We start from the raw sequence: 27,973 nt of genomic DNA, 5'->3' as shown, positions 1-27,973 counted from the left end.
AGTGTGAGTGTGTGTGTGCGGGAGTGCTTACGCGTGCTCGTGTGTGTGTGCTGCTGAGTGTGTGTGTGTGTGTGTGTGTGTGCGCTGGTGAAAATGGAACACTCAGGGAGAGAATTTAAGAGTTTGGCGTACTATAAAAGTAAACGGGGATTACGTGGAAAAACGAAATGCAGCAAAAGAAACGATGATTAATGACAGAATTAACTGATTGGTTTTTTGTCTGCCGCGCATGCGCAAGACAATTCAAACGACCCGCCCAGACTTTGACTAGGACACCGCCCCCTACTCCAGTGACAAGAGAAGGAGGTATTAACACGCCCCCTCTAAGATTAATCCTGCCTCCGAAAATTAACCCCTTGTACACGTCTGACCATTTTCTCCGGCAGACATGTTTGACACATGACATTAACACTTTGGACATACTCCAATATAAGTCTCTTGCCGATGCATACATGCAAGCCATTGTTGACCTTGCTTTCCCACCTGTACCTCCGGGAGGGAACCTTTGGCCAAACACTTTGGACAAAGTTAACCCTGATATACAAGGTGCCAAAAACAATATATGGCAGGACATTTTATTCATCCCATGCAAAATAGGGCTAATGACAGAGCAACAAGGAAACAACTACTTAAATTACAGATCGCTGAAGATAAAAGGTTAAAAGAACCAAAAGGTCAAAAATCAGCTAGGGTATATTCAGCAGTGGGTGACCTTGCTTTTGAGTTCCAACAGGTGGAGGAAAGAATCCTCAACAGACGTGCGGTTGGACTCGGGTGGTGGACAACACGATGCTTCAAAGCCGGTCTGGGGTAGACACTGTTTCGGCTGTGACCAGCCTGGTCACTGGAGTCGTGACTGTCCGAACATTTCCGAACAGGAAAGGTTCCGTCGTGCCAACAAACGAACACGAAGGCGTGTAAGAGGACGCCCGCATCAGGAGCCGCAGCAGGAAGTACCGACAGGACCCCTGCTGGACATGAGTGTCAACGGACAATTTTATCAGCCACCCATTCGATTCTGAATGCAGAGGTACCAAAAAAACTGTGTGCTTCCTCTTTAAAGGTCGAAGGCTTCGCTGGGGTCACAAGAAGGTTACCTGTCACCAAACCACTTCCGGTTCAGATTGCTGGACCTCCTTTACAGACTGTACCCTGACATTCAAATCGCAAAGAAGGAACATTCCTGGTGTTACCTGACGGCTGAACCACCCAGCTGCGACACCACTACCAAGACTACTCCATGAGCTCATACCACAGCCTGAAACAACAGGAATGGCTGACATCCAACTGCTCTAACGGTGAAAACCCTGACTGACTGAGATGCTTCCGTGTGTTCTGCCACCCGACTCGCCAAATGTTATGATTATTTATATATGTTGGAACTCAAGGTGTGGCTGCTCATGTTGACCTATCTTTGCAACAGCTAGCATGGTATAAGATGGACACAATAGTGTCCCACATTGTTCCCTTGCTCTCTGTCTCGCCTACAAAACCAAAGAACTTAGGTCCAATGATAAGACACGGCGTAGCTGCCAAACATTACACCGACACCCAAATACCACATTTTCAATTGTTTAGGTTTAGCCCATGGTTATGTTAAACACATAACTATGGGCTGCACTTTAGACACCTGTAGGCTACGAGGAGCTAGCAGCTACACAACAGCTGAGCTAAAACGACACATTACACATTTAAGCATATCAAATAATTATAGTTGCTCATTACATACACAAAGTTGCCATGGCAGAAGTCTGATAGAAAGTATTCAGTAACAAACGTGTCCGCATCATTCAACTTTCTACAACATGAGCTTGACTTAATGAATTATTGGGGCTACCAGGTGTGGTAAAAATTCAAAATACTATTGCTAAAGCATCCGCCATAAGGGTAGTATTGTTCTACTATTGGTGACAATATAAATATAAGCATATTTTGTTACTTTCACCATATTGAATAAATTACATAAAAGATAGGGTTTAGTTGAGTTTGAGTTATTTGTGATATCGCTAAGGGGTCCCCTACCCTAACACCACCCCCCAGTGGACCATAGAGGCTAAAGAGACTTTCATTGACCTCAAACATGACCTGTCCTCCGCTACTTGACTATTAGCTGACCTTTTTCTTAGATGTTTCTGAAAGTGATAGTATGACTAACACAGTCCTTTTTTTCAGAAACAGAAGGGGGTGAGTGAGGGTGGATACAGACTCCTTGGAACAAAATCGACAATCATCCGACTCTGACACATTCCATAGTTTTAACATTTTTCCCGTGGGTAAGAAGTTATAACTAATTTTAATTTGAAAATAATGATTTTACACATCGATAGTACTTTAGTATATCAAATTTAGAATATGGAGGAGGTGAGGGTGAACCATGTATAGTCTTTGATTTCACTGATATGATCAATACGGTACAAGGGAAAAGGTACGTACTGACTTGTGTTGACAATCACAGTGGTTGGCCGGAATCAACAACAACCTCAAAAGAGGATGCAATATCAGTAATTAAATGACTTGTGAATGACCTAGTACCCCGACATGGTTTCCCCAAAAAGATTAGGTCAGACAACGGCAACCATTTAAAAAAATACTCACTTAGCCTTGGTCGACAAGGCTTTCGGACTAGAACACAGGTTTGGGGTACCATCCTGAGTCCCAAGGCAAGGTTGAAAGGATGGACCAGAACATAAAAAACTAATTGGATTGACATGTTGCAATTAGCATTAATGATCATTCGAAGGTCCGTGAATAAAACTGTTTTACCGCCCTTTGAGTTTTTCACCCTATGAGCTGCATACAGGTCAGCCATTCACAGGACCAGCAGCCCCCCCCCCCCCCCCCCCCCATGGAAGGCGGACTCAGCGTAAAACCAAAATGGTATTTTACACAAAAAATTGCAGAATTTGTGTGCCAGTTCTTCTGTACAGATTCCCTTCCGCCCGCTGAGAGGGTCAAGATCAAGGTCATCAAACGCAAGTGGACGGAGCTCAGGTGGACTGGTCCCTTCTAGGTCGTAGAACGGACGTCCCACGCCCTTCGACTGGCTGGTGGAGGGGACACCTGGTACCACCTGTCCCTCTGCACTATAGCTGAAGAACCTGACAGATCACCAGGGGATGTCATTGCTGACATCGCCACAACATCTGCCCCTCAGCCCAGGAGACGAGAGAGATTTTCTACCTACATTACTCTTTTCAACTTCTATATTGTATATCCTTGTGTGAGACCAATCCAGTATGCTAAATGTTTCTTAGTTTTTCTTGCTTGTTTGCAGCATAACTATCTGTGTCGTTACATTAAGTGAAAAGTTTTATGTTTATCCCCGTTTTGTTACCTAAATTACTCTGATATTGACAGACGAAAGGCAGGATGTTACACCCGACTAGTGTTCCCTGACGGACTGGTGCTTGGGCGTGTTCTACTGTCTTTGTGTCTCAGTTCATCCTTCCTGACGACAGTGACTGACAAGTGTCTAAGAACATACAGCAGACTTTAAATAGACTGGGTCAAAGGGGATAGCAAGACTTATTTTTTTACCTGTGCAGTGTGATTAATTACGGGGGACACAATAACTATTAATGTGGTAATAACCTCTATATTTGTTACGACTCAACCCTGAACCATTGGTGTCGGATGCAGACAACATACTCTGGTAAGTTGTGCCCATCGTCCCTTTTATGTTGTTTTGGGGCTTGACCTGACTGATACAGACGCTAAAGGAATTATTAAAATTAATGTCCTTGAGAGGGCGTTAACTACCTCTACACCCTCTGTAGCACCTAAAGTACCACCCCACCTCGGTGGTGTTTCAAAGGCTCACATCCGTGCGTGCTAATGACATCACCACCGAAGGCCTGGTAACTTTGACCTTTGACCTTAGGAGCGGGTGCAGACAACCTGTGGCTCAGGTGGATGCCAAAACCTGGGTGACTGTGTTGCTTCTTCCGCTGGACGTCCCTTTTCCCACACTTACCCCGCCCCTTTTAAGTTGACTGACATGTGTACCCTTCTGTTGACAATGCCACCCGACTTCTTCCCTTTGTGGCCCAAAAGCTGAATTACACGCGTTTTCAAATTACAGGACCCTCTCCGTCCCCCAACAAATTGGGTGACATCAACCGTTACTGGTGCACCACACTGATAGATGGCTCTAGGATAGGCCCTTAGGCACGAGCTGACTTATTCTGGTGTTGTGGGAAGCACAGATTGTACATTAGAATCCCGACGTCAGCCGTTGGGCTTTGTGCTATGGTTAGACTGGTGACCCCACTCACCAAATTAACACCCCTTGGAACTCCTGTTTCAGCGGCCTCTCTAACTCCCCGCCGCTGTTGAGACTAACCAACCTGACTCGTGACGCCGTTGAGGGACTTGCTGAACAACTTGCCCCGACCTCCCTCAGGGCCGTTCAGATCCGCATAGCCCTTGACCGCATCCTAGCCAAGGAAGAAGGAGTGTGTGCAATGTTTGGTGACCAATGCTGTACCTTCATTCCTAACAACACTACCCCCGATGGCTCAGTTCAGAGGGCCTTAAAGGGCCTCCAGGCCCTGTCTAGGAAACTCTCTCTCTGACCCCTTCAAAGATTGGCTTCTAAGCACATTAGGCAGGTGGACTGACCTAATTAAGTCTGTCTTGGTCTCCATTCGGAGCTTTTTTGGCCATCATAGCCTCATGCGGTTGCTTTATCGCCCCTTGGGCTAAGTGTCACTAAAGGGGGTCTAGCAAAGTGGTAACTTTAAGACTTTCGAGAATTGTTGGTTTACTTCCCTGACCATGACGACATTGACGTGGACTCCTTCCATCTATCTCCCATGTAAATAAGATGTTGTTTTATTGCTAGCTTGCTTAAAGAAAAAAAACAGCACCTACTTTAATGTGGGGCGTGCTTTATAAGTTTTGTACAAGTAATAAAGATCTTATTAGAAGATCTTAAAGGGGGACTTGTTGGAAGCATATCCATATTTAAGTGTTACTTCTTTCTAAACTCCTATAGTCATATAAAGAATAGCTAGTATTCTTCCTTCTTTTGAGTCTCATAGTAAGATGTTGGCCTTCTAGATTGGAATGTGTCAGAGTAGAGATAACTCGGAGTAGTCTAAACAAAGAGAGTGGGGGCGAGGGACAGACGGAAGATCACGGGACTTCCGGGGGGTTTGAGCTAGACCGATCTGGACCGGGCTAGGGAACGCTTGGGTGCTGGGTTGGTCTCAGGTTTGTCCTCTAAGCTTTGAGAATAAACTACAAAATACCAACTATTGCCTGGAGATTGAATATAAACATCAGCGTATTGCCATAAAAAGAATCTGGGAGAGACTAGCAATTTGAATTCCCCATTGGAGGAATGCTGGTCGGCCCATTTCCAGCAACTATCACTCCAGTGTTCTAATGGTACAATGTGTTTGCTCATTGGCTCAGAAGGCTAATTTATGATTAGAAAACCCTTGTGCAATCATGTTCACACATCTGAAAACAGTTTAACTCGTTACAGAAGCTACAAAACTGACCTTCCTTTGAGCAGATTGAGTTTCTGGAGCATCACATTTGTGGGGTCAATTAAACGCTCAAAATGGCCAGAAAAAGAGAACTTTCATCTGAAACTCGACAGTCTATTCTTGTTCTTAGAAATTAATTCTATTCCACAAAATTGTTTGGGTGACCCCAAACTTTTGAACAGTAGTGTATTTATATTGTATATATGTTGTGTGCCAACTTCAGTTTTTTTTTTTATTATTTATTACAACTGAGTGCTGTCTCAGAGTAATCTGTGATCACATTTACACAGTTGTTTTTACATTTAATTGGCAATCACAAGGCTCTAAGTTTGCAAATAACTTTCATACCAAATTGAAGAGGGATGTCTGCCAAACATGTAAGAGTACAGTACAAACTGCGATAAAGCCATGTTTTCGAGGGTAAATGCAAATTCACTGTAATATGAATGATAGCACGCACACACACACAAACACACACACATACCCAAATACACACTTTACAAAACTTTTTTTGCCACAGAGCAGAGCATTGATTGTGACGTAACAACAATCTTTTGAACCAAAACAACACATCAGTTTGCATTAATTAATAAAAGCTATAACAGATAACACATAACTTCAAATACTTCAACTTTGTAACATGCTATGAACAACTTCATGTTTGTTTGGATCTTTTTATTTCATCCAACCTTCCATTTTCTACCGCCTGTTTCAGGTATGCTTTAAATTAAGAAAATTTTGTAAGTAGAAATTAATCTAAAATAAATGACAGCCCCACTTTGCAATAACTTGATGTGCTTCGTCAAAGAATGTTGATAGTAGTTGTATTGATGAAAAAAAATGATTGTACTGTGCTCACTTCTTTCATTCGGACTATAGCCTCCACATAAAACAAAAGTGAAGCGACATGAGAACATCATCTCCTTACAGTCAGTGTGCTGAGATGACCTTAGATTGGTTATCCGTGATTATCCAGGGTGTGAAAACTTGGGTCAAATCACCTCTGAAATTCCATGACTCTAACCTTGATGACACAATGTCCACTGGGTTTATACAGATAAACACAAACGTCACGAACCAATCTACAAACAAACCGGTCATAGCTTTCTGGACGCCTATAACTTTTAAAGAAGAATGTTATGATCTCGACTCCACTCAGACTTGTTGATCTGGTAAGGATCCTTGCATCCAATTATGGCTGTTTTCTCCTTATAACAATGAAGGGACTTTATTATCTAGTGACTCAGAGTATTTCTCTATCGTATCAAAGCCGGTGCAATGTTTTTTTCCACTGAGTAGTTCGGAAATATCACATGTGCATTGGATAGCGCTAATGTGAACAATGACTCTCGGTAAACAATGCCTTCCAATATACATGTAGCTGCCAGCGATGCATTGTGGGATACTTCAGCAAAAAGCCCGAAGGCCTCTATAGACAAAAATATTAAAGGAGACAGGAGCGAGTATGAGCATTCTGCAGAGTTGTAAATACATGTCTGTGTTACTGAAGGCTGTTGTTCCTGCGTTATTGACACAAACAAAACATTATGCACATTTTGCATGCGGTTGTATGCTTGCTGTGGAGGAGGATCTCCACTCGCGTGGCAAATACATTGCCTTTTGTGACCGCTTGTACTTGATTACCAAATAAATGCACAACGCAAAAAAACACTACCTTCTCTCACTTTTAATGCATACCTCACTAAATACAGCCACAAAGTCGCAAAATTGGATCAACAGAAACTCTTCTGCTACATCTTCTCTGGCGTAGCAGATGTGTTGTGAAGTGGAGTGATGATACCCACAATTCCATTATAATTTGTGCCAAATTTGCATTTGTGAGTTTATTTGTGCGTCCACAAATAAATGAATAAATGGGAAACACTGACGTGTGTGTGGAGCACCATGTATCCAAGCAGACTGGAGTAGAGAGTGCTCTCGCAAGAACAAGGAGCCTAGCTTGGATGTGCAAGACACGATAAAGAGGAACATCAATTTAACGATTTTCTTTTTCGTAACACTGTCATAATTACTCAGATTCCAATATAAAATCGATTAATTGTGCAGCCCTAATTGTGGCCAAATCTCTGTCTCGTCTGACCATACAACATTTGTCCAGAAGGCATTTATTCGGCTGATCCATGTGTCCTGCCTAAAAGTGTTGATTTTGCACCAGGATCTTCTTTCTTGATAGGCACCCTCTTAAATCCTTGGTAAATACTGTATGTGTTCCATCAGTTTCAAGCCCATGGCAGGGTTTAGACATGGTGGTTACTAGGGTTGTAACTGAACATCCTAGTTTCTCCCTGAGCTTGGAAAAGTGTTGACATATCAAAAAAAGTATGTATAATTGTCTGAATTGATAACGGCAGCAAACAACTTTCCCAACTTGTGTACATCTACAATGCTCATTGTATCTTTCCTAAGTTTGTTAGACTTTCAATTGTTCCAAGTATTTCGGTCCAAACAATTGTTTCAATGCAAACATAGACAAATTACCAGCTCGGACAAGCATGATCACTAATGAGAAGTTACAAGGGATTGGCCTTGTTAAGTTATAAATCATTCTAGGACCTTCAGCACGAAAAGATGATGTGAATGTACTGTATGTGTATTCAATGCATGTTCACACTTGTGCTGCACATTCTTGTTAGTTTATTGTTTTTTTAATTGAAAATGTATATTGCATAATTATTCTATCATTGAAAAATGTACTAAAATGCAATACAAATTGTTATGGTTTGAGTATATTTCGAACATGTATACAATTACAACATGATACATCACAATTTCCAGTTTCTCTTTTTAACATAAAAGAGAAAAATAAATAGTGAAGTAAGTTGTATTGCATATAGTGAGATGAATAACATTATCAATAAGTTCAGAGTGTTGATCCTGGTTCTTTTTTCTGTACTTTGAACAGTTTCTTAAATTGGATCATGTTAGCACATTGTTTGATTTCTTTGCGTAATCCATTCCATAATTTAATTTTACATACTGATATGCTTTAAGTTACATTTTTCTCTGAGGTTATATTTCTCTTCCTTTGTTGAGAAGAATTATTGTACATTCTTGGGTAGCAGGTTATAGTTTGCTTTGTGCATAATTTTAGCTGTTTGCAAATTCACTATAACGTGGAATTTCAATATGTTCTGTTCAATAAATAAAGGGTTTGTACGTTCTCTATATCCAACATTATGTATTATTCTGACTGATCTTTTTGTAACACAGTTAGTGACTGAAGCGTACTTTTGTAGTTATTTCGCCATATTTCTGCACAATACCTCAGATATGGTAACACAAGCTCACAGTAAAGGATATGAAGTGATTTTTGGTCCAATACATATTTAGCTTTATTCATTAATGACGTATTTCTTGCCACCTTATGTTGTACATTTGTTGTAGAGATTTCCAGTTCATTTTATTATCAATCATTACACCTAGAAATGTGATTTAATCTACTCTTTCAATGTCTAGTACGCCTATTTGTATTTGTGTTTGACTTTCCCTTCTACTGTTACCAAATAGCATTATTTGAGTTTGACTGAGATTCAAAGGTAGTCTGTTTTTGTCAAACCATCTGAAATGTGTTAATATCTACTGTTATTATTTCTATTATCTTCTGTGTGTTTTCTCCTGAACAAAAAGCAGTTGTGTTGTCCGCGAATAATACTAATTTTAAGTCTTTTGTAACTTTACTAATGTCATTTACATAAAGATTGAACAATTTTAGTCCTAGTATTGATCCCTGTGGTACGCCACAGAATATATTTAGCGTTGTAGAAGTGTGTTCGCCTAGCTTCACATATTGCTTCCTGTTGATTAAGTAGCTTCTTATGCAGTTTAAGACAACCTGCTGATGCCATACCATTCAACTTTTTTGATCCCATTCAGTGGGATGCATGTTTCGATGTTGATTTAATTTTCGTTTGATTGCAGAAAGTTGACCACTTGCTGTTCTGCTGAGGCAACATCCGTCTCATCTGGTTCTCCTCCATTATTCACAGCTTTCGCGCAGGATCTTGGTTTAATTTGGTGCCCTGTCACGATAATATTATTAATTTGTTTATCCTGATCCATGTTATCCATGAAATTCCTCAGTATGATGATTTTTTGTTTCACTGCAATATTTTCCTCTTGGAGAATCTTCATTTTTTTGACGGATTTCCTGAAAATCCCTTTTCATGTTATTATTCTGAGTTTGCAGACTTGTTATATTTGTATTCTGATCTTGCTTTTCTCAGATCTTCTTTAAGTTCTCTTATTACTCTTCCCAGGTCTGCTTTGTGATCTAATCCTGCATTTTCTATGTCATCAATAATTTTTTGTACCATCAAGTCTTGCTTCCCATCGTGTCCTGTGTCCAACATCAAATCTTGCTTCTCACATTGTCCTTTAACCAGAGAATAATTTTTTTCAGGTGACACCAAAGGTTTCAGGATTTGAGTTTTTCTTTTAGATTTTGACATCGCAGCAGGTCGCTGACGTCAGTTGCTTCTTTAGCGACTTGCGGCACTTTTAACTTGTTTATTTCAACACTTTTGTACCTTGCGCCGTTCAAATGTCAACTTGAGGCTTCAGCCTGTAAACTTACATCATTCTTTGTTGTTTGAAGCACTTTAAACCAGCTTCAAACTCTTGCCGTAGCTTCTGTTTGCTAAGCAACCGATTTGAATTGCGGTGGGGGCTGTTAGCTTCAGGCTAACGGCACTTCCCACTCGCCTTATTTCATTCATATTGAATCAGTTACTCCCTTCAGTTACTGTAATTTTACTGTTAAATAAACACACTCAGGTGCTGACAGCGATGCACAGGGTCAGCAACGCGAGGCTCTACAGTTATGACTGGCGAACATGTCTGTCACTCATATGTCGGGGAACGCGGCGAAAGAAGAGAAAACAGCCTCTTGCTGTTATGTAATCGCATTGATTAAAACCTCAATGTCAAGTCGATGTCGATTAATCGTGCAGCCCTATTATTCAGCCCTGAACTGTTATGATTAATGCATCTATATGTTTGACTGAGAACTACAGTAATGCTTCATACCTCTAACTTACAAAAGCTACCAAAGTAAATGTAGCTGTTTTTGTTGTTGTTGTTTTTTACCAAATTCCTGTTATATGCTGTACATATATAATATTTGTATAATAACTGATATGGGAAGTGCATTAAGATGCCACACCTGAAACACACTGCATTTATCTTAAAAATAATGCAAAACAGATCATTCTAGAATGAGTTTTTTATTACTAGGTTTCATGAGTCATGACGCACCATTTTGTTGTTTATGCAATGAATATTATAACTTGTAGTAAGTTCAATGAACATAAAAAATAAGTATTTCAAGTGTGAGGCTAGGATTTTTGTTGATGAGCGGGCGGTAGAAGGTTTTAAGACTTGAGTGTCGTCACTTTTCAAACCTGGACATAACAACTAATCGATTAATGTTTATGTTACCTTAATGTTGTGTTGATCGCTTTTTTCCAAGTCCTTCTCTTTCTTCCTCTCATCCTTCTTCTTTTCATGTTCCTTCTGCAGAAAAGACAACATTGTAGTCAATATCAAGTTTGTAACAGTCACTTGTTTCAATTGTATTATAGCATACACTTTAGTTTGTATACAACATTACGTCGATCTCGCGTTACCGGTCGATTAAAATATAGTCCTAAAAATGAGCGATCATCAATCTTCACTATGACGTCACATTCGTCACTTGATTGACATTCGCGGCACCCGAGGATCTTGTGAGATGATGCTGGCTGCTGCAAGCTCTGTATTTAAAAAAAAACACTGACAGGAAGGCGATGTAGCAATAGCAATTGCTTGTATGTGTGGTGTTCCTACTCGGAGAGAGACGCATATGTTGAATGGCAGCTGTTGAATAAAATTTCCTGTGAGTAGGGTAATGCTTAACCGTCCAGTTTGTATAGTCATTGAAAGACAGAACAAGCTGAAACATGGTGGCAGCGGATCTTTTTGAGCGGTGAGGACAGCACAGGTACCGTAAAAACTGAGATTTTTTTCGAACGAAGCTAAAAGAAGCTAAGTGCTGTTAGCATAACAGCGAGCTACGCAAAATGACCACTGAGCATGCAGAAAATACAAGCTTATGAGGTACGAGGATGGATGGATTAAAACCCCCTCAACAATGGTGTATGGACTCTGTGAATCTTGCCAAGTCATGGAAGACCTAGAAAGAAGAATTTATGCTGTATATCGCGCTAGCAATGCCGGATGCAGAAGAAACCGCGCGGTTAAAACTTTTTTACTACCTCATTGGAGAACGGGGCAGAGAGCTATGTGGAACGCTAATAGGCTCAGACACAAGAGTGACTGTTTCCAGTTTGATCACTAAGCTAGATGGACATTGCAACCCCAAAGAGAATGAAACTGTGGAAAGATACAGATTTTTCGCACAAAACCAAGCTGCGGGAGAATCAATCGACATGTATGTGACCAACTTGAGATCGCTGGCAAATTCCTGCAACTTTGGGCAATTAAAAGATTCGCTAATAAGAGACAGGATTGTTTGCGGCACGCACAGCTCAAGTTGGAGTGAAAGACTACTCAGAGAGGACAAGTTAGATCTGGACAAATGTTTACTAATTTGCAGGTAAATAGAGATTTCACGAGAGTACAGCAAAGAAATAGAAGGACATGGCGCAGCGCAGAGGACGTACATGCAGTGAAACATGCAACAAGAAAAGTCATGATTAAGGAAATATCTTGTAAATACTGAGGAAAAACACATGAAAGGCTCAAGCAAAAGTGCCCAGGTTTTGGGAAAAATTTTAACAAATGTGGCAAGGACAATCATTTTGAAGTGGCATGCAGAAGCAGTACAGGTATGAAAGAAAAAAGTTCACACAATAGCAGAGACTGATTCAGATTCATCCATTCATTTTCTACCGCTTGTCCCTTTTTGGGGTCGCGGGGGGTCCTGGAGCCTATCTCAGCTGCACATGGGCGGAATGTGAAGAGATAATGACAGTCACAGCAGTAACAACAAAAGCAGCAGAAGTCAACCAAATAGCAGAGAAACACAACAGCAAAACAGAGCAACTGTTTGCTGGGATGAAGATTAACGAAAACATTGTGAACTTCCAGATTGATTGCGGTGCAACCTGCTGACTCCAGATGTGAAATTGGAGCACAGTGACAAGGTGTTGGTAATGTACAATAAGTCAAAGTTGTGTCCGTTAGGAAAATGCAAAGTTAAGATGACAAATCCAAGAAATCAGAAGAAGTACAAAGTTGAGTTTCAAGTTGTAGGAGCAGACTGTAAAACTGCACTTCTTGGCCGCAGCGCAAGTGAAGCAATTAAACTCATACAGGTCCAATATGACAACATTTATGCACTGGATAGTATTGTGACAAAAGAGCCGGTGACAGGAGACACTTGGCAGCTGGACGACATAAAGACTGAGTTTCAGGACGTGTTTACAGGCGACGGCTGCTTACAAGGTGAATATAAACTGGAAATCGACACAACTGTGCAGCCCGTCAAACTTCCAAAACGAAGAGTTCCAGTGGCTATGATGAAACCACTTAAAGAGGAAATCACAAGTCTTGTAGACAGACAGATAATCGCACCAGTGGAAAGCAGCACCGAATGGATCAGTGGCATGGTGTCGGTACAGAAACCTAATGGCAGGTCCAGAATTTGTATCGACCCAAGACCACTCAACAAAGCTCTAAAGAGAAGCCATTTTCCACTTCCAACAATAGATGACATTTTACCAGACCTGGCAAAAGCAAAAGTTTTCACTGTGTGTGATGTGAAGCACGGCTTCTAGCACGTGAAACTAGATGGAGAGTCGACCTATCTGACGACATTTGCAACTCCCTTTGGTCAATTTTGGTGGCTGAGAATGCCAATGGGCATCAGTCCAGCGCCTGAAGTTTTTCAATGTAAACTAACAAAGGCATTGGAGAACTTGCCAGGCAACTACATCATCGCAGATGATATCCTGATTACAGGAAAAGGAGACACAAAAGAGGATGCAGTCAAGAACCATGACAAGAACTTGAGACTTTTTCTAGAAAGGTGCAGAGAAAGAAACATCAAGCTGAACGCGGACGAATTCAAGCTCAGGAAACAGGAAGTCCCATACATTGGTCATCCGCTCATGGCGGAAGGACTCAAAGTTGACCCAGAGAAAGTGTGCGCCGTCACTGAAATGCTTGCACCGACAAATGTGAAAGGTGTTCAAGGTCTGGTAGGACTAGTGAACTATTTGTCCAAGTTTTACGAGCATCTGTCAGACGATTGTGAGATACTAAGACAACTCACACACAAAGAGAGTCTATGGGAATGCACAGACGTGCAGGAAAATGCATTCAGAAGAATCAAAGACAAGATAACACAAGTTCCAGTATCGAAATACTACAGCCCGAAACAAGAGTTGACGTTACAGTGCGATGCAAGTGAAACAGGACTAGGAGCAGCTCTAACACAAGGAGATAAACCAGTGGCATATACAAGTCGTGCTTTGACGATGACAGAAAGAGGCTATGCACAAATTGGAAAAGAATGTTTGGCTATCGTGTTCGGCATGGAAAAGTTTCACCAATACACATATGGTCGTCTAGTCAGAGTGCAGTCGGACCACAAGTCTCTATAGACTATCATCAAAAACCGCATGCTTCTCAGACTACAGAAGTATGATCTGAACATCACATATATGCCTGGACGTGACTCGCTGGCACTGTGAGTAGGGCCTACCTGCAAAACGCCAACAAAAGTCAGACTGAGTTGGAGGTCGAATGTGTCAACATGGTTGATTATGTGCCAATCTCAGCTGAAAGAATGGACAATATACGCACAGCAACAGGATCAGATCCAGAACTACGAACATTGATCAAAACTATCCAACAAGGGTGGCCAAAAGATAAAAAATGTGTACCTGTTGAAATAACTAACTTTTACTCGTTACAGGATGAACTGAGCACCCAAAATGGACTGGTTTTCAGGGGAGAGAGAGTTGTGATTCCAGACTCGCTCCAAAAGGACATCACTCAGCGGATTCACTCTTCTCACCTGGGAACAGAGGGATGCCTCAGGAGGGCAAGAGACTGCATGTATTGGCACGGTATGAACGACCATATCAAAAAGCACTTTGCTAAATGTGACACATGTCGATCTATGGACACAAAACAACAAAGAGAGACACTACAGCCACATGAGATCACTACCAGACCATGGGCTAAAGTTGGAACAGACTTGTTTACTTTTGACAACAAAGAGTATCTATTGACTGTGGACTACTACTCCAATTTCTGGGAGGTGGACTACTAGCCAGATACAAAGTCAAGCACAGTAATTCGAAAGCTGAAAGCTCAATTGGCACGACAAGGCATTCCGGACGTTATTTTTTTCATACAACGGACCCCAATTTAGTTCTGCAGAGTTTGCAAATTTCAGTCGCAAATGGGAATTTATGCACAAAACTTCCTCTCCTGGCTATCCGCAAAGTAATGGCAAAGCGGAATCAGCTGTTAAAACGGCCAAACGACTGATGAGGAAGGCAAAACTGGCTGGACAGGACCCGTATCTAGCCATTTTGGATCATCGCAACACCCCAACCCAAGGTTTGGATACGAGCCCTGCACAAAGACTCTTAAGAAGGAGAACAAGGACCCTTCTACCGATCAGAGACAGCCTACTCGAGCCAAAAGTGACCAACAATGGGTCAGGACTCGTGTATAAAGTTAAAGTACCAATGATTGTCACACACACACTAGGTGTGGTGAAATTTGTCCTCTGCATTTGACCCATCCCCTTGATCACCCCCTGGGAGGTGAGGGGAGCAGTGGGCAGCAGCGTAGCCGCACCCGGGAATCATTTTTGGTGATTTAACCCCAATTCCAACCCTTGATGCTGAGTGCCAATCAGGGAGGTAATGGGTCCCATTTTTATAGTCTTTGGTATAACCGACAGAGACAATCAAAATACTACAACTAAACTGCCAAGGACATGGACCCTTTGAAACCAGGTGATGTTGTGCGGGTGCAGCCTTTTGATACGAACACCTTATGGAGAAAGGCTACAGTGAGCACTCCACTTGGTAACAGATCCTATGCAGTGGAGCTGGACACAGGCAGTGTTCTCTGAAGAAATCGTCGCCATCTGAGAAAAGCTGTGGATACGCAACCGGACAGGTCAGAACAATCCCAAACTGAGACGAGACTCGACCCAGTGTCTCAAAACACTGAGAGCTCACAAACCACTACACGGTCAGGACATGAAGTACAGCTTCCAAGACATTTGAATGACTTTGTGTGTACTCAGCTTCAGAGAGAAAAAAAAAAAAAAAAGAAAGAAAGTAATGTGAACAGAGGTTTAGGTATGATGAGTATTTATTTTATTTTTTTTTCTCTCTGAATGTGAACAGAGGTTTAGGTATGATGAGTAGAGGCTCCTCCTCTCTGAGCTGCCATCTTACCGTGGTAGAGGAGTTTGCGTGTCCCAATGATCCTAGGAGCTATGTTGTCCGGGGACTTCCATGCCCCCTGGTAGGGTCTCCCAAGACAAACAGGTCCTAGGTGAGGGATCAGACAAAGAGCAGCTCGAAGACTTCTATGGAAATACAAGAACCGAGACTCAGATTTCCCTCGCCTGGACGCGGGTCACCGGGGCCCCCCTCTGGAGCCAGGCCCGGAGTTGGGGCACGACGGCGAGCGCCTGGTGGCCGGGCCTGTCCCCATGGGGACAGGCCCGAAGAGGCAACGTGGGTCCCCCCTCCAATGGGCTCACCCCCCATAGCAGGGGCCATAGAGGTCGGGTGCAATGTGAGCTGGGCGGCAGCCGAAGGCAGGGCACTTGGCGGTCCGATCCTCGGCTACAGAAGCTAGCTCTTGGGACGTGGAACGTCACCACGCTGGGGGGGAAGGAGCCTGAGCTAGTGCGCGAGGTGGAGAAGTTCCGGCTAGATATAGTCGGACTCACTTCGACGCACAGCAAGGGCTCCGGAACCAGTTCTCTCGAGAGGGGATGGACTCTCTTCCACTCTGGCGTTGCCGGCAGTGAGAGGCGATGGGCTGGGGTGGCAATTCTTGTTGCCCCCCGGCTCAGAACCTGCATGTTGGAGTTCAACCCGGTGGACGAGAGGGTAGCTTCCCTCCGCCTTCGGGTGGGGGGACGGGTCCTGACTGTTGTTTGCGCTTACGCGCCAAACAGCAGCTCAGCGTACCCACCCTTTTTGGATTCACTCGAGGGAGTACTTGAGGATGCTCCCCCGGGTGATTCCCTCGTTCTACTGGGGGACTTCAACGCTCATATTGGCAACGACAGTGAAACCTGGAGAGGCGTGATTGGTAAGAATGGCCGCCCGGATCTGAACCCGAGTGGTGTTTTGTTATTGGACTTTTGTGCCCGTCACGGATTGTCCATAACAAACACCATGTTCAAGCATAAGGGTGTCCATATGTGCACTTGGCACCAGGACACCCTGGGCCGCAGTTCCATGATCGACTTTGTAGTTGTGTCATCGGATTTGCGGCCTCATGTTTTGGACACTCGGGTAAAGAGAGGGGCGGAGCTTTCTACCGATCACCACCTGGTGGTGAGTTGGCTGCGATGGTGGGGGAGGATGCCGGACAGACCTGGCAGGCCCAAACGCATTGTGAGGGTTTGCTGGGAACGTCTGGCAGAGTCTCCTGTCAGAGAGAGTTTCAATTCCCACCTCCGGAAGAACTTTGAACATGTCACGAGGGAGGTGCTGGACATTGAGTCCGAGTGGACCATGTTCCGCACCTCTATTGTTGAGGCGGATGATTGGAGCTGTGGCCGCAAGGTAGTTGGTGCATGTCGTGGCGGCAATCCTAGAACCCGTTGGTGGACACCGGCGGTGAGGGATGCCGTCAAGCTGAAGAAGGAGTCCTATCGGGTTCTTTTGGCTCATAGGACTCCTGAGGCAGCGGACAGGTACCGACAGACCAAGCGGTGTGCGGCTTCAGCGGTCGCAGAGGCAAAAACTCGGACATGGGAGGAGTTCGGGGAAGCCATGGAAAACGACTTCCGGACGGCTTGGAAGCGATTCTGGACCACCATCCGCCGCCTCAGGAAGGGAAAGCAGTGCACTATCAACACCGTGTATGGTGAGGATGGTGTTCTGCTGACCTCGACTGCGGATGTTGTGGATCGGTGGAGGGAATACTTCGAAGACCTCCTCAATCCCACCAACACGTCTTCCTATGAGGAAGCAGTGCCTGGGGAATATGTGGTGGGCTCTCCTATTTCTGGGGCTGAAGTTGCTGAGGTAGTTAAAAATCTCCTCGGTGGCAAGGCCCCGGGGATGGATGCGATCCGCCCGGAGTTCCTTAAGGCTCTGGATGCTGTGGGGCTGTCTTGGTTGACAAGACTCTGCAGCATCGCGTGGACATCGGGGGCGGTACCTCTGGATTGGCAGACTGGGGTGGTGGTTCCTCTCTTTAAGAAGGGGAACCGGAGGGTGTGTTCTAACTATCGTGGGATCACACTCCTCAGCCTTCCCGGTAAGGTCTATTCAGGTGTGCTGGAGAGGAGGCTACGCCGGATAATTGAACCTCGGATTCAGGAGGAACAGTGTGGTTTTCGTCCTGGTCGTGGAACTGTGGACCAGCTCTATACTCTCGGCAGGGTCCTTGATGGTGCATGGGAGTTTGCCCAACCAGTCTACATGTGTTTTGTGGACTTGGAGAAGGCATTCGACCGTGTCCCTCGGGAAGTCCTGTGGGGAGTGCTCAGAGAGTATGGGGTATCGGACTGTCTGATTGTGGCGGTCCGCTCCCTGTATGATCAGTGTCAGAGCTTGGTCCGCATTGCCGGCAGTAAGTCGGACACGTTTCCAGTGAGGGTTGGACTCCGCCAAGGCTGCCCTTTGTCACCGATTCTGTTCATAACTTTTATGGACAGAATTTCTAGGCGCAGTCAAGGCGTTGAGGGGATCCGGCTTGGTGGCTGCGGGATTAGGTCTCTGCTTTTTGCAGATGATGTGGTCCTGATGGCTTCATCTGGCCAGGATCTTCAGCTCTCACTGGATCGGTTCGCAGCTGAGTGTGAGGCGACTGGGATGAGAATCAGCACCTCTAAGTCCGAGTCCATGGTTCTCGCCCGGAAAAGGGTGGAGTGCCATCTCCGGGTTGGGGAGGAGATCTTGCCCCAAGTGGAGGAGTTCAAGTACCTCGGAGTCTTGTTCACGAGTGAGGGAAGAGTGGATCGTGAGATGGACAGGCGGAACGGTGCGGCGTCTTCAGTAATGCGGACGGTGTATCGGTCTGTTGTGGTGAAGAAGGAGCTGAGCCGCAAGGCAAAGCTCTCAATCTACCGGTCGATCTACGTTCCCATCCTCACCTATGGTCATGAGCTTTGGGTTATGACCGAAAGGACAAGATCACGGGTACAAGCGGCCGAAATGAGTTTCCTCCGCCGGGTGGCGGGTCTCTTCCTTAGAGATAGGGTGAGAAGCTCTGTCATCCGGGAGGAGCTCAAAGTAAAGCCACTGCTCCTCCACATCGAGAGGAGCCAGGTGAGGTGGTTCGGGCATCTGGTCAGGATGCCACCCGAACGCCTCCCTAGGGAGGTGTTTAGGGCATGTCCGACCGGTAAGAGGCCACGGGGAAGACCCAGGACACGTTGGGAAGACTATGTCTCCCGGCTGGCCTGGGAACGCCTCGGGATCCCCCGGGAAGAGCTGGACCAAGTGGCTGGGGAGAGGGAACTCTGGGCTTCCCTGCTTAGGCTGCTGCCCCCGCGACCCGACCTCGGATAAGCGGAGGAAGATGGATGGATGGATGGATGGAGTAGAGGCTCTTATGGTTATGTGCTGAAAATAAGCTAAAGCTAAGGTACATTGTTCGGTAACTAACAAAAAGTTATGCACTGTGAAACTGAATGTAATATTTGTTTTGCACTAAGAATGTTTTAAATAAGTAGCAATTTGAAAATGCATACTATTTTGAGTTTGTATAGTAGTAACTTAAAAGTAAATTTTGTTGGATTTAGTATTTGAAAAGAATACTCTCTTTTTAAAAGAAAAGGGATGTAGCAAAAGGAATTGCTTGTATGTGTGGTGTTCCTACCAGGAGAGTTTAGAGAGACGCACCGGGGATGGCAACTGTTGAATAAAAGTTCCCTGTGAGTAGGGTAATGCTCAACCGTCCAGTTTGTATAGTCATTGAAAGACAGAACAAGCTGAAACAGGCGAGCAACACTTTTTATTTCAACAGACTCTCGCGGCGCACCTGCTGTCAAAACCTTAAAGACCGACCGCACAGTTCCTGTCTTGACAATAGAAGTGCTGCTCTATCTTACCTTCGCTAACAAAATAAGAGTCTCAGAAAGCTAGCGCGCACAAGCAAGCAAGCTACGGAGTTTGTCAGCAATGTATTTCTTGTAAAGTGTATGAATATGAATATGAAAGCTGGACAAGTAAGATGCCAAAAACCAACCACTTTCATGTGGTAAATGACAGAAAGAAGGACTTTTTTTCTCCTCCACAATGTAAATTCGAAAATGTGGAAGTTAGCAGCATTACTGTGAATCTTGTCTGATTCCAATCAATGGTAGTCATCAAATCAGGTAATACACCAACTTATATTCTTGTCTTCATGAAAGAAAGGAATGTATATGTTATGGTTAGAGTTTTTTTTTTTCAAACATACATACAATTAAAAAATGATACATGTGTTAAACATGCTTGTATTTTTATTAAGCTCCTTTAACATGTTAACAAAAAACTTCCGTTTCATAAATAAATTATATATATATATATATATATATATATATATATATATATATATATATATATATATATATATATATATATATATATATGTATATATATATCCATCCATCCATCTTCAACCGCTTATCCGGAATCGGGTCGCGGGGATAACAGCTCCAGCAGAGACCCCCAGACTTCCCTCTCCAGAGCAACATTTGCGACTTCCTCCTGGGGAATCCCGAAGCGTTCCCAGGCCAGAGAGGAGATGTAATCCCCCCATCTGGTCCTTGGCCTGCCGCGGGGCCTCCTCCCAGTGGGACGTGCAACAAGGACCTCCCTAGGGAGACGCTCGTGAGGCATCCGCACGAGATGCCCGAACCACCTAAGCTGGCTCCTTTCCAAGCGAAGGAGCAGCGGCTCTACTCCGAGTCTCTCTCGGGTGACTGTCCTTCTCACCCTATCTCTAAGGGAGATGCCAGCCACCCTTCTGAGGAAACTCATTTCGGCCGCTTGTATCCGCGATCTTATTCTTTCGGTCATTACCCACACTTCATGACCATAGGTGAGGGTAAGAATGTAGATAGCTCGGTAGACCGAGAGCTTTGCCTTCTGGCTCAGCTCTCGTTTCGTCACAACAGTGCGGCAGAGAGACTGCAATACTGCCCCAGCTGCTCCGATTCTCCGGCTGATTTCCTTCTCCATCTTTCCCTCACTCGTGAACAAGACCCCGAGATACTTAAACTCCTCCACCTGGGACAGAGTCTTGTCCCCTACCCAGACTCTACAAACCATCGGTTTCCTGCTGAGAGCCATGGCCTCAGATTTGGAGATGCTGATCCTCATTCCAGCCGCTGAACACTCGGCTGCGAACCGATCCAGTGAGAGCTGAAGGTCACGAACCGAAGGTACCATCAGGACCACATCATCTGCAAACAGCAGTGACGCAACCTTTAGCCCCCCGAGACGTATAGGGTCTCCGCCATGGCCACGACTCCGCCTAGAAATCCTGTCCATGAAAATCACAAACAGGATAGGTGACAGAGCGCAGCCCTGGCGGAGACCAACCCCCACTGGAAACGGATCCGACTTACATCCAAGCACCCGGCCACAACTCTCGCTTTGGTTGTACAGAGATTGGATGGCCCTCAGCAGGGTTCCCCTCACTCCGTACTCCCTCAGCACCTCCCACAAGATCTCCCGGGGGACGCGGTCATACGCCTTCTCCAAATCCACAAAACACATGTAGACTGGATAGGCATACTCCCAGGCCCTCTCCAGGATTCCCGCAAGTGTATGTATATATATATATATATATATATATATATATATATATATATACACATATATGTATATATATTTATATATACATATATTTATATATACATATATGTATATATATATATATATATATATATACATATATATATACATATATATATGTATATATATATGTATGTATATATATACATATATATATATATATATATATATATATATATATATATATATGTATATATATATATATATATATATATATATATATATATATATATATATATATATATATATATATATATATATTTATTTTATTTTATTTTTTTATTTTTTTTTAAATATATATATATATACATATATATATGAAGAAAAAGTAGATCACCTTGACTTGGTCATTTGACAAGTAGCTCGCCTGCTGAAAAAGTGTGGGCACCCCTGGTATATAGTATAAAACATATCATACGGCAGTGATTCTCTAACTGTAGTATGTGTACCATTAGTGGTACACAGGCTCCATGCCTAAGACTCACTTGATTAAAGTAAGTTGTTTTTTTTCCTATATTATAACACAGTGTTACTGTTCAAATTGTGTTATGCTACAGTGGCCAACATTTTTTAAATATACTTGTTGAATAAAACCACGTTTTAAAGCCTTTTTTTAATTAATAATTAGGCCTACCACGCTACAGTATTTTAATGTTGGTCATTATGATGGCACTTGGAGAGCCACGTTTTTTACTTGGTATTAAAAAAAAAACTTTGATAACCACTGTGATACTGTATATTTCAGAGGTCTTCAATTAAAATGGAGTATGGTCCGTTTATGAACATTTTCTCACAGCGAAAGTCCAAATCTTATATTGCTTTAAATTACAGCCCTTCCCCACATGAACATCAAGTGTAGTCAAATACTGTAGGTACCTATTGTTTCAATAATATTTGAATAATGTTTATTTTTAACAATTTTTTGTCAACACAATGAACTTGGCTCACAATGAACCAAATATATTATCAATAACAATGCATGCATCTTACATTGCTGCTTCTCTACGATTTAAACACATTTTTGTAAATAAAAAACAATTAAAAAATTCTCACAAACATCAAAAGCTTTATATTGTCTGTTGCATCTGTTGGCTCCTCAATGACTAAGTAAACGATACACAGGCAGGTCTCTGAATAGCTGCTTTAAGCTGCAACAATACTGTACTGTACATGCTCTGTTAAAGTTTCTGATTTTCTGTTCTTGTACTGCAGCTGACTTTCTAATGTGATGGATTCGGTCACACGTAGGGATGATGTTTGATAAGAAATTATCGAGTTAGAGCCTATGATCGAATCCTATGATCGAACCGATTCCTTATCGATTCTATTATCGAGTCCAGATAGGTTGTTGTATATGGGGGGAAAAAACACAATATTTGGTTTAACAAAAGCTCACTTTTATTATATAAGAAAAAAATAAAATCTAATAAATAAAAAAATATTGACTGTTACCCCCCTAAAAAAATAAAAATAAATAAATAAATATTGACTGGATTTTTCAGAAAAACAAATATATACAGTAACACAAAAACAACCTGTCTCTGCGATCACTATAGGTGTATAAATAATAATATAGTGTTAAATAAAATCAGTCCCTTGGGCAAAAAACTGAAAATAATACAGCTCTCCAAAAAGTGCACTTCTGCTGCTATTGGAACATACTAACTACAGCTATTACTCAGGAAAAGGCTCAACAGGACTCAGCTGGACCTGCAGAACTTGCTGACACGGAGCCTGACCTTGCTGACCAAGGACTGACAGCAGTGTCCGCGTCACCTGCTATTGAGAAACTGTCTAGACCTAAGAGACATGTTCAGCCACCTAAATGGCTGATTGAGAGTTGTTAAGAACTCTTGGTTTTTTCGAGTTGTTTTTTTTTATTTATTTTATTTTTTTGTCATAAAAAAATACAATCATGTGTCCTTACGGACTGTATACCTGCAGACTGTATTGATCTATATTAATATATAATTTAGGAACCAGAAATATTAATAACAGAATGATTTAATAAAAAAATAAATTAAAAAAAAAAATATATATATATATATATTTTTTTTTTTTAATTTCTTGTGCGGCCCGGTACCAATCGATCCACGAACCGGTTGGGGACCACTGCTATAGTGGTCTCGATAACGGGTACCGGTTCTCAAAAAGGGATTCGAGTCCGAGGACTCGGTTCTTTTCTTATCGAACAACCGGGAAAACCGGTTTCGAGCATCATCCCTAGTCACACAATTACTCATTTTGTTTACTTTCAAGTCAATTTCAGCAGCGGCATTCAAGCACATCTTAGAAATTCTTCTGTCACGAAACAATTAGTTTTTCTCCAATATTTATACAATCCTAATTTAATTGTTGCTGCTGCTGATGATGGACTGTGCAACTTCTGAACGATTCGCGACAGAGGACGTTATTATTTGCAAAAATATTCGGCTGTTCGGGAGATGGGACAAGAGAGATCCAACATATAATTGTAAATAAACAACACTGTTAAATAACTAATTAAGTTAATGACATGCTGGTGTTGATCTCTATGGTCATGTTCAGAGTTCACAAATGTTGGTAAATAAACCGTGCCTGAAAGATTATCGACGTACAATAAGAAATGTTGGGTGTGAGAGAGAAAGACGTGTGTGCATGAGTTTTCATGCAAATGTTGAATCACTGTTTTTTTATGTCATACAATAATTTGTGCATTTCAAAGTCTGCTCGCCATTGTTTAGGGACCCTCCCTGGCAAAAACTCACCAATCACAGCTCTGCGTTCTGCGTCGCCGGCGACACGAACCGAGGATTTTTGAGAGGTGCACGTAGGCTACGCTGGAGGCCACGCAGGGTGAGGGTGGGAGACGTCGCCGACGAAAGCTACACAACAAGTATACACCAGGCTTTACACTACACTACGGTAAGTTTTAAGTTTAGTTTTTTTCAACTTTAAACACATTTATGGCTATATATTCACGACAATCCAGGATGCAGTTGAACCTTAGTTAGAGTTAGTGTCCACCCTGAGGTCGGTAGGTTGTGAGTTCAAAACCCGGCCGAGTCATACCAAAGACTATAAAAATGGGACCCATTACCTCCCTGCTTGGCACTCAGCATCAAAGGTTGGAATTGGGGGTTAAATCACCAAAACGATTCCCGAGCGAGGCCACCGCTGCTGCTCACTGCTCCCCTCACCTCCCAGGGGGTGGAACAAGGCGATGGGTCTATCAATGGTACTTTAACTTTTAACTTTATTCCATTTTAGAGGTTACACAATTTTTTTTTTATTTATTTATTTTTTTTAAATGGGTTCTTTACCTTAATCATACATTCTTAACCCTTGGATGCACAACCCCTAAATAAAATCAAAGTGTTTTTTAATAAACTGGCTTGTTATTCTGCAAAATCTTAAATGATGAGTTGTAATAGTAATAATCCAGATACTCCTCATAAAACATGTTTGTGACATTAGCCCATTTGCATTTTTATTTATTTTTTCATACATTTTAAGAAATTGCAGTTTTTCTATTACTACTAGGGCTGTGAATCTTTGGGTGTCCCACGATTCGATTCAATATCGATTCTTGGGGTCAGGATTCGATTCAAAATCGATTTTTTTTTTTTCAATTCAATACGATTCTCGATTCAAAAACGATTTTTTTCCCGATTCAAAAGGATTCTCTATTCATTCAATACATAGGATTTCAGCAGGATCTACCCCAGTCTGCTGACATGCAAGCAGACTAGTAGATTTTTGTAAAAAGCTTTTATAATTGTAAAGGACAATGTTTTATCAACTGATTGCAATAATGTAAATTTGTTTTAACTATTAAATGAACCAAAAATATTATTATTTTATCTTTGTGAAAATATTGGACACAGTGTGTTGTCAAGCTTATGACATGTGATGCAAGTGCAAGCCACTGTGACACTATTGTTCTTTTTTTTTTTTTTATAAATGTCTAATGATAATGTCAATGAGGGATTTTTAATCACTGCTTTGTTGAAATTATAACTAATATTGATACTGTTGTTGATAATATTCATTTTTGTTTCACTACTTTTGGTTTGTTCTGTGTCGTGTTTGTGTCTCTTCTCAATTGCTCTGTTAATTGCAGTTCTGAGTGTTGCTGGGTCGGGTTTGGTTTTGGAATTGGATTGAATTGTTATGGTATTGCTGTGTATTGTTTTGTTGGATTAAATAATTTAAAAAAAACAACAACAACAAAAAAAACATTTTTTCAAATAAATAAAATAAATAAATAATTTAATCGATTTTTAAAAAATGAGAATTGATTCTGAATCGCACAACGTGAGAATCGCAATTCGAATTCGAATCAAGTTTTTCCCACACGCCTAATTATTACCCATTCTTCCACAAGTCGTGTCTATGGAATCTACTATGAACCCTTACATCAGAGCAACTCTGACTATCTCATTTACACATGTGTCACATCTGATGCAACTTTGACTGTCAATACTATTAGAGATGTCTGATAGTGGCTTTTTTGCCAATATTCCGATATTGTCCAACTCTTAATTACCAATTCCGATATCAACCGGTACCGATATATACGGTTGTGTAATTAACACATTATTATGCCTAATTTTGTTGTGACGCCCCACTGGATGCATTAAACAATGTAACAAGGTTTTCCAAAATAAATCAACTCAAGTTATGGACAAAAATGCCAACATGGCACTGCCATATTTATTATTGAGGTCACAAAGTGCATTAGTTTTTTTAACATGCCTCAAAACAGCAGCTTGGAATTCAGGACATGCTCTCCCTGAGAGAGCATGAGGAGGTTGGGGTGGGCGGGGTTGGGGGGGCGGGGTTGAGGTGTGGGGGGGGAGGGGACTGCGGGGGGTGTATATTGTACCGTCCTGGAAGAGTTAGTGCTGCAAGGGGTTCTGGGTATTTGTTCTGTTGTGTTTATGTTGTGTTACGGTGTGGATGTTCTCCTGAAATGTGTTTGTCATTCTTGTTTGGTGTGGGTTCACAGTGTGGCGCATATTTGTAACAGTGTTAAAGTTGTTTATACGGCACCCTCAGTGTGACCTGTATGGATGTTGACCAAGTAGGCCTTGCATTCACTTGTGTGTGTGAAAAGCCGTAGATTTTATGGGATTGGGCCGGCACGCAAAGGCGGTGCCTTTAAAGCAAGCCCCCAATATTGTTGTCTGGGTGGAAATCGGGAGAAATTCGGGAGAATGGTTGCCCTGGGAGGGGCACTGAAAATCGGAAGGGGTTGGCAAGTATGACTGGGAGACGCAACTGCTCTGTACTTCTCCCTACGCCTGTGTCCCACTCCGTACAGCGGCGTTTTAAAAAGTCATAAATTTTACTTTTTGAAACCGATACCGATAATTTCCGATATTACATTTTAAAGCATTTATTGACCGATAATATCAGCAGTCCGATATTATCGGACATCTCTAAATACTATCCAACTTACACATCTGATGTCAGCAGAGTCACCACCCAGGAGGTCATTTTTACACAACAACATACGTGTAAGTAGGGGTTTGTGCATGTCAGCACCTCTTCTATTAGACATGAACAGCTTTCATGCATCTATTGGGGAGGAAGTACTTAACAGGTGCAGCCTGGCTTGGCGCTAACTCTGCCCTGTAAGAGCCCTTGTGGCTCATTCTGTTGGACACAATATCTGATTCCTCCTTTGTGTCGGACTGGCCTTGTTCAGTGGGGGACAAGAGTCTGGGTCCTCTAAATATGGGATGTCAGATTCTGAGTCAATGCCATCCCATCCTGGATTATTTGTCGAGCAAGGTCCACAGGGATCCTAGCTGGCCCCTAGCAGCCATGTTACTTTAGATAAATAAAAAAACATTAGTAAGGATAATGTTCAAAATGCACAGAAAACTATGAATTATATTTTAAAAAATAGCTAATATTGCATTAGCCTACTTTTCAATTAGCCAGGTTAGTGTGCGCGTGCGTGTGTTAGCTAACAATATTGTTAGCTACTGTTAGCTACCTAAAAACAACACTGTTAGCTAAAGACAAAGTAGGCTAATCTGATCACACATGTAATCACTAATTTGATCACAAGTTATAATATGTCAATGAAAAATATGTTCACACACGGAGATAATACTTATACAGTATGTATGTTGCTGTGTAAAAATGACCTCCGGGGTTGGTGAGACTGCTGACATCAGATGTGTAAGTGGGGCAGTATTGACAGTCAAAGTTGAACATTGAAAGTTGAATGTGTAAGTGAGACAGTCAGAATTGCTAAGAATTAATGGTTCATAGAAGATTTTATAGAAACTGCTAGGGGTCATTTGTGACCCCATATTGTGAAAGACTGTGGTAGTGATACAAAAACTGCAATTTCTTAAACTAAATGAAACATATATAAAAATGCAAATGGCCTCATGTCCACAAACATGTTTTATAAGGAATACCGTATTTTTCGGACTATAAGTCGCAGTTTTTTTC

At 42.3% G+C, this 27,973-nt stretch overlaps 2 protein-coding genes across 2 annotated transcripts in view; one reads left to right on the top strand and one right to left on the bottom strand.

Annotated features, from left to right (window-relative positions):
- Nucleotides 1-27,973, top strand: part of b3gat2 (beta-1,3-glucuronyltransferase 2 (glucuronosyltransferase S)) — a 639,688-nt gene that overhangs the window by 321,675 nt on the left and 290,040 nt on the right. The gene's annotated exons all lie outside the window — the stretch shown is intronic.
- Nucleotides 1-27,973, bottom strand: part of smap1 (small ArfGAP 1) — a 260,078-nt gene that overhangs the window by 110,208 nt on the left and 121,897 nt on the right. The window contains exon 6 of the mRNA XM_062058838.1: nt 10,953-11,027. Within this exon, the coding sequence (XP_061914822.1) occupies nt 10,953-11,027 (75 nt within the window). The remainder of the gene's footprint in view (nt 1-10,952; nt 11,028-27,973) is intronic.

This window comes from Entelurus aequoreus, linkage group LG09 (genome assembly GCF_033978785.1).
Source record: "Entelurus aequoreus isolate RoL-2023_Sb linkage group LG09, RoL_Eaeq_v1.1, whole genome shotgun sequence".
Taxonomy (NCBI): Eukaryota; Metazoa; Chordata; class Actinopteri; order Syngnathiformes; family Syngnathidae; genus Entelurus; species Entelurus aequoreus.
Note: the sequence above shows the minus strand (reverse complement) of the source record. Positions and strands in the feature narration are given on the sequence as shown.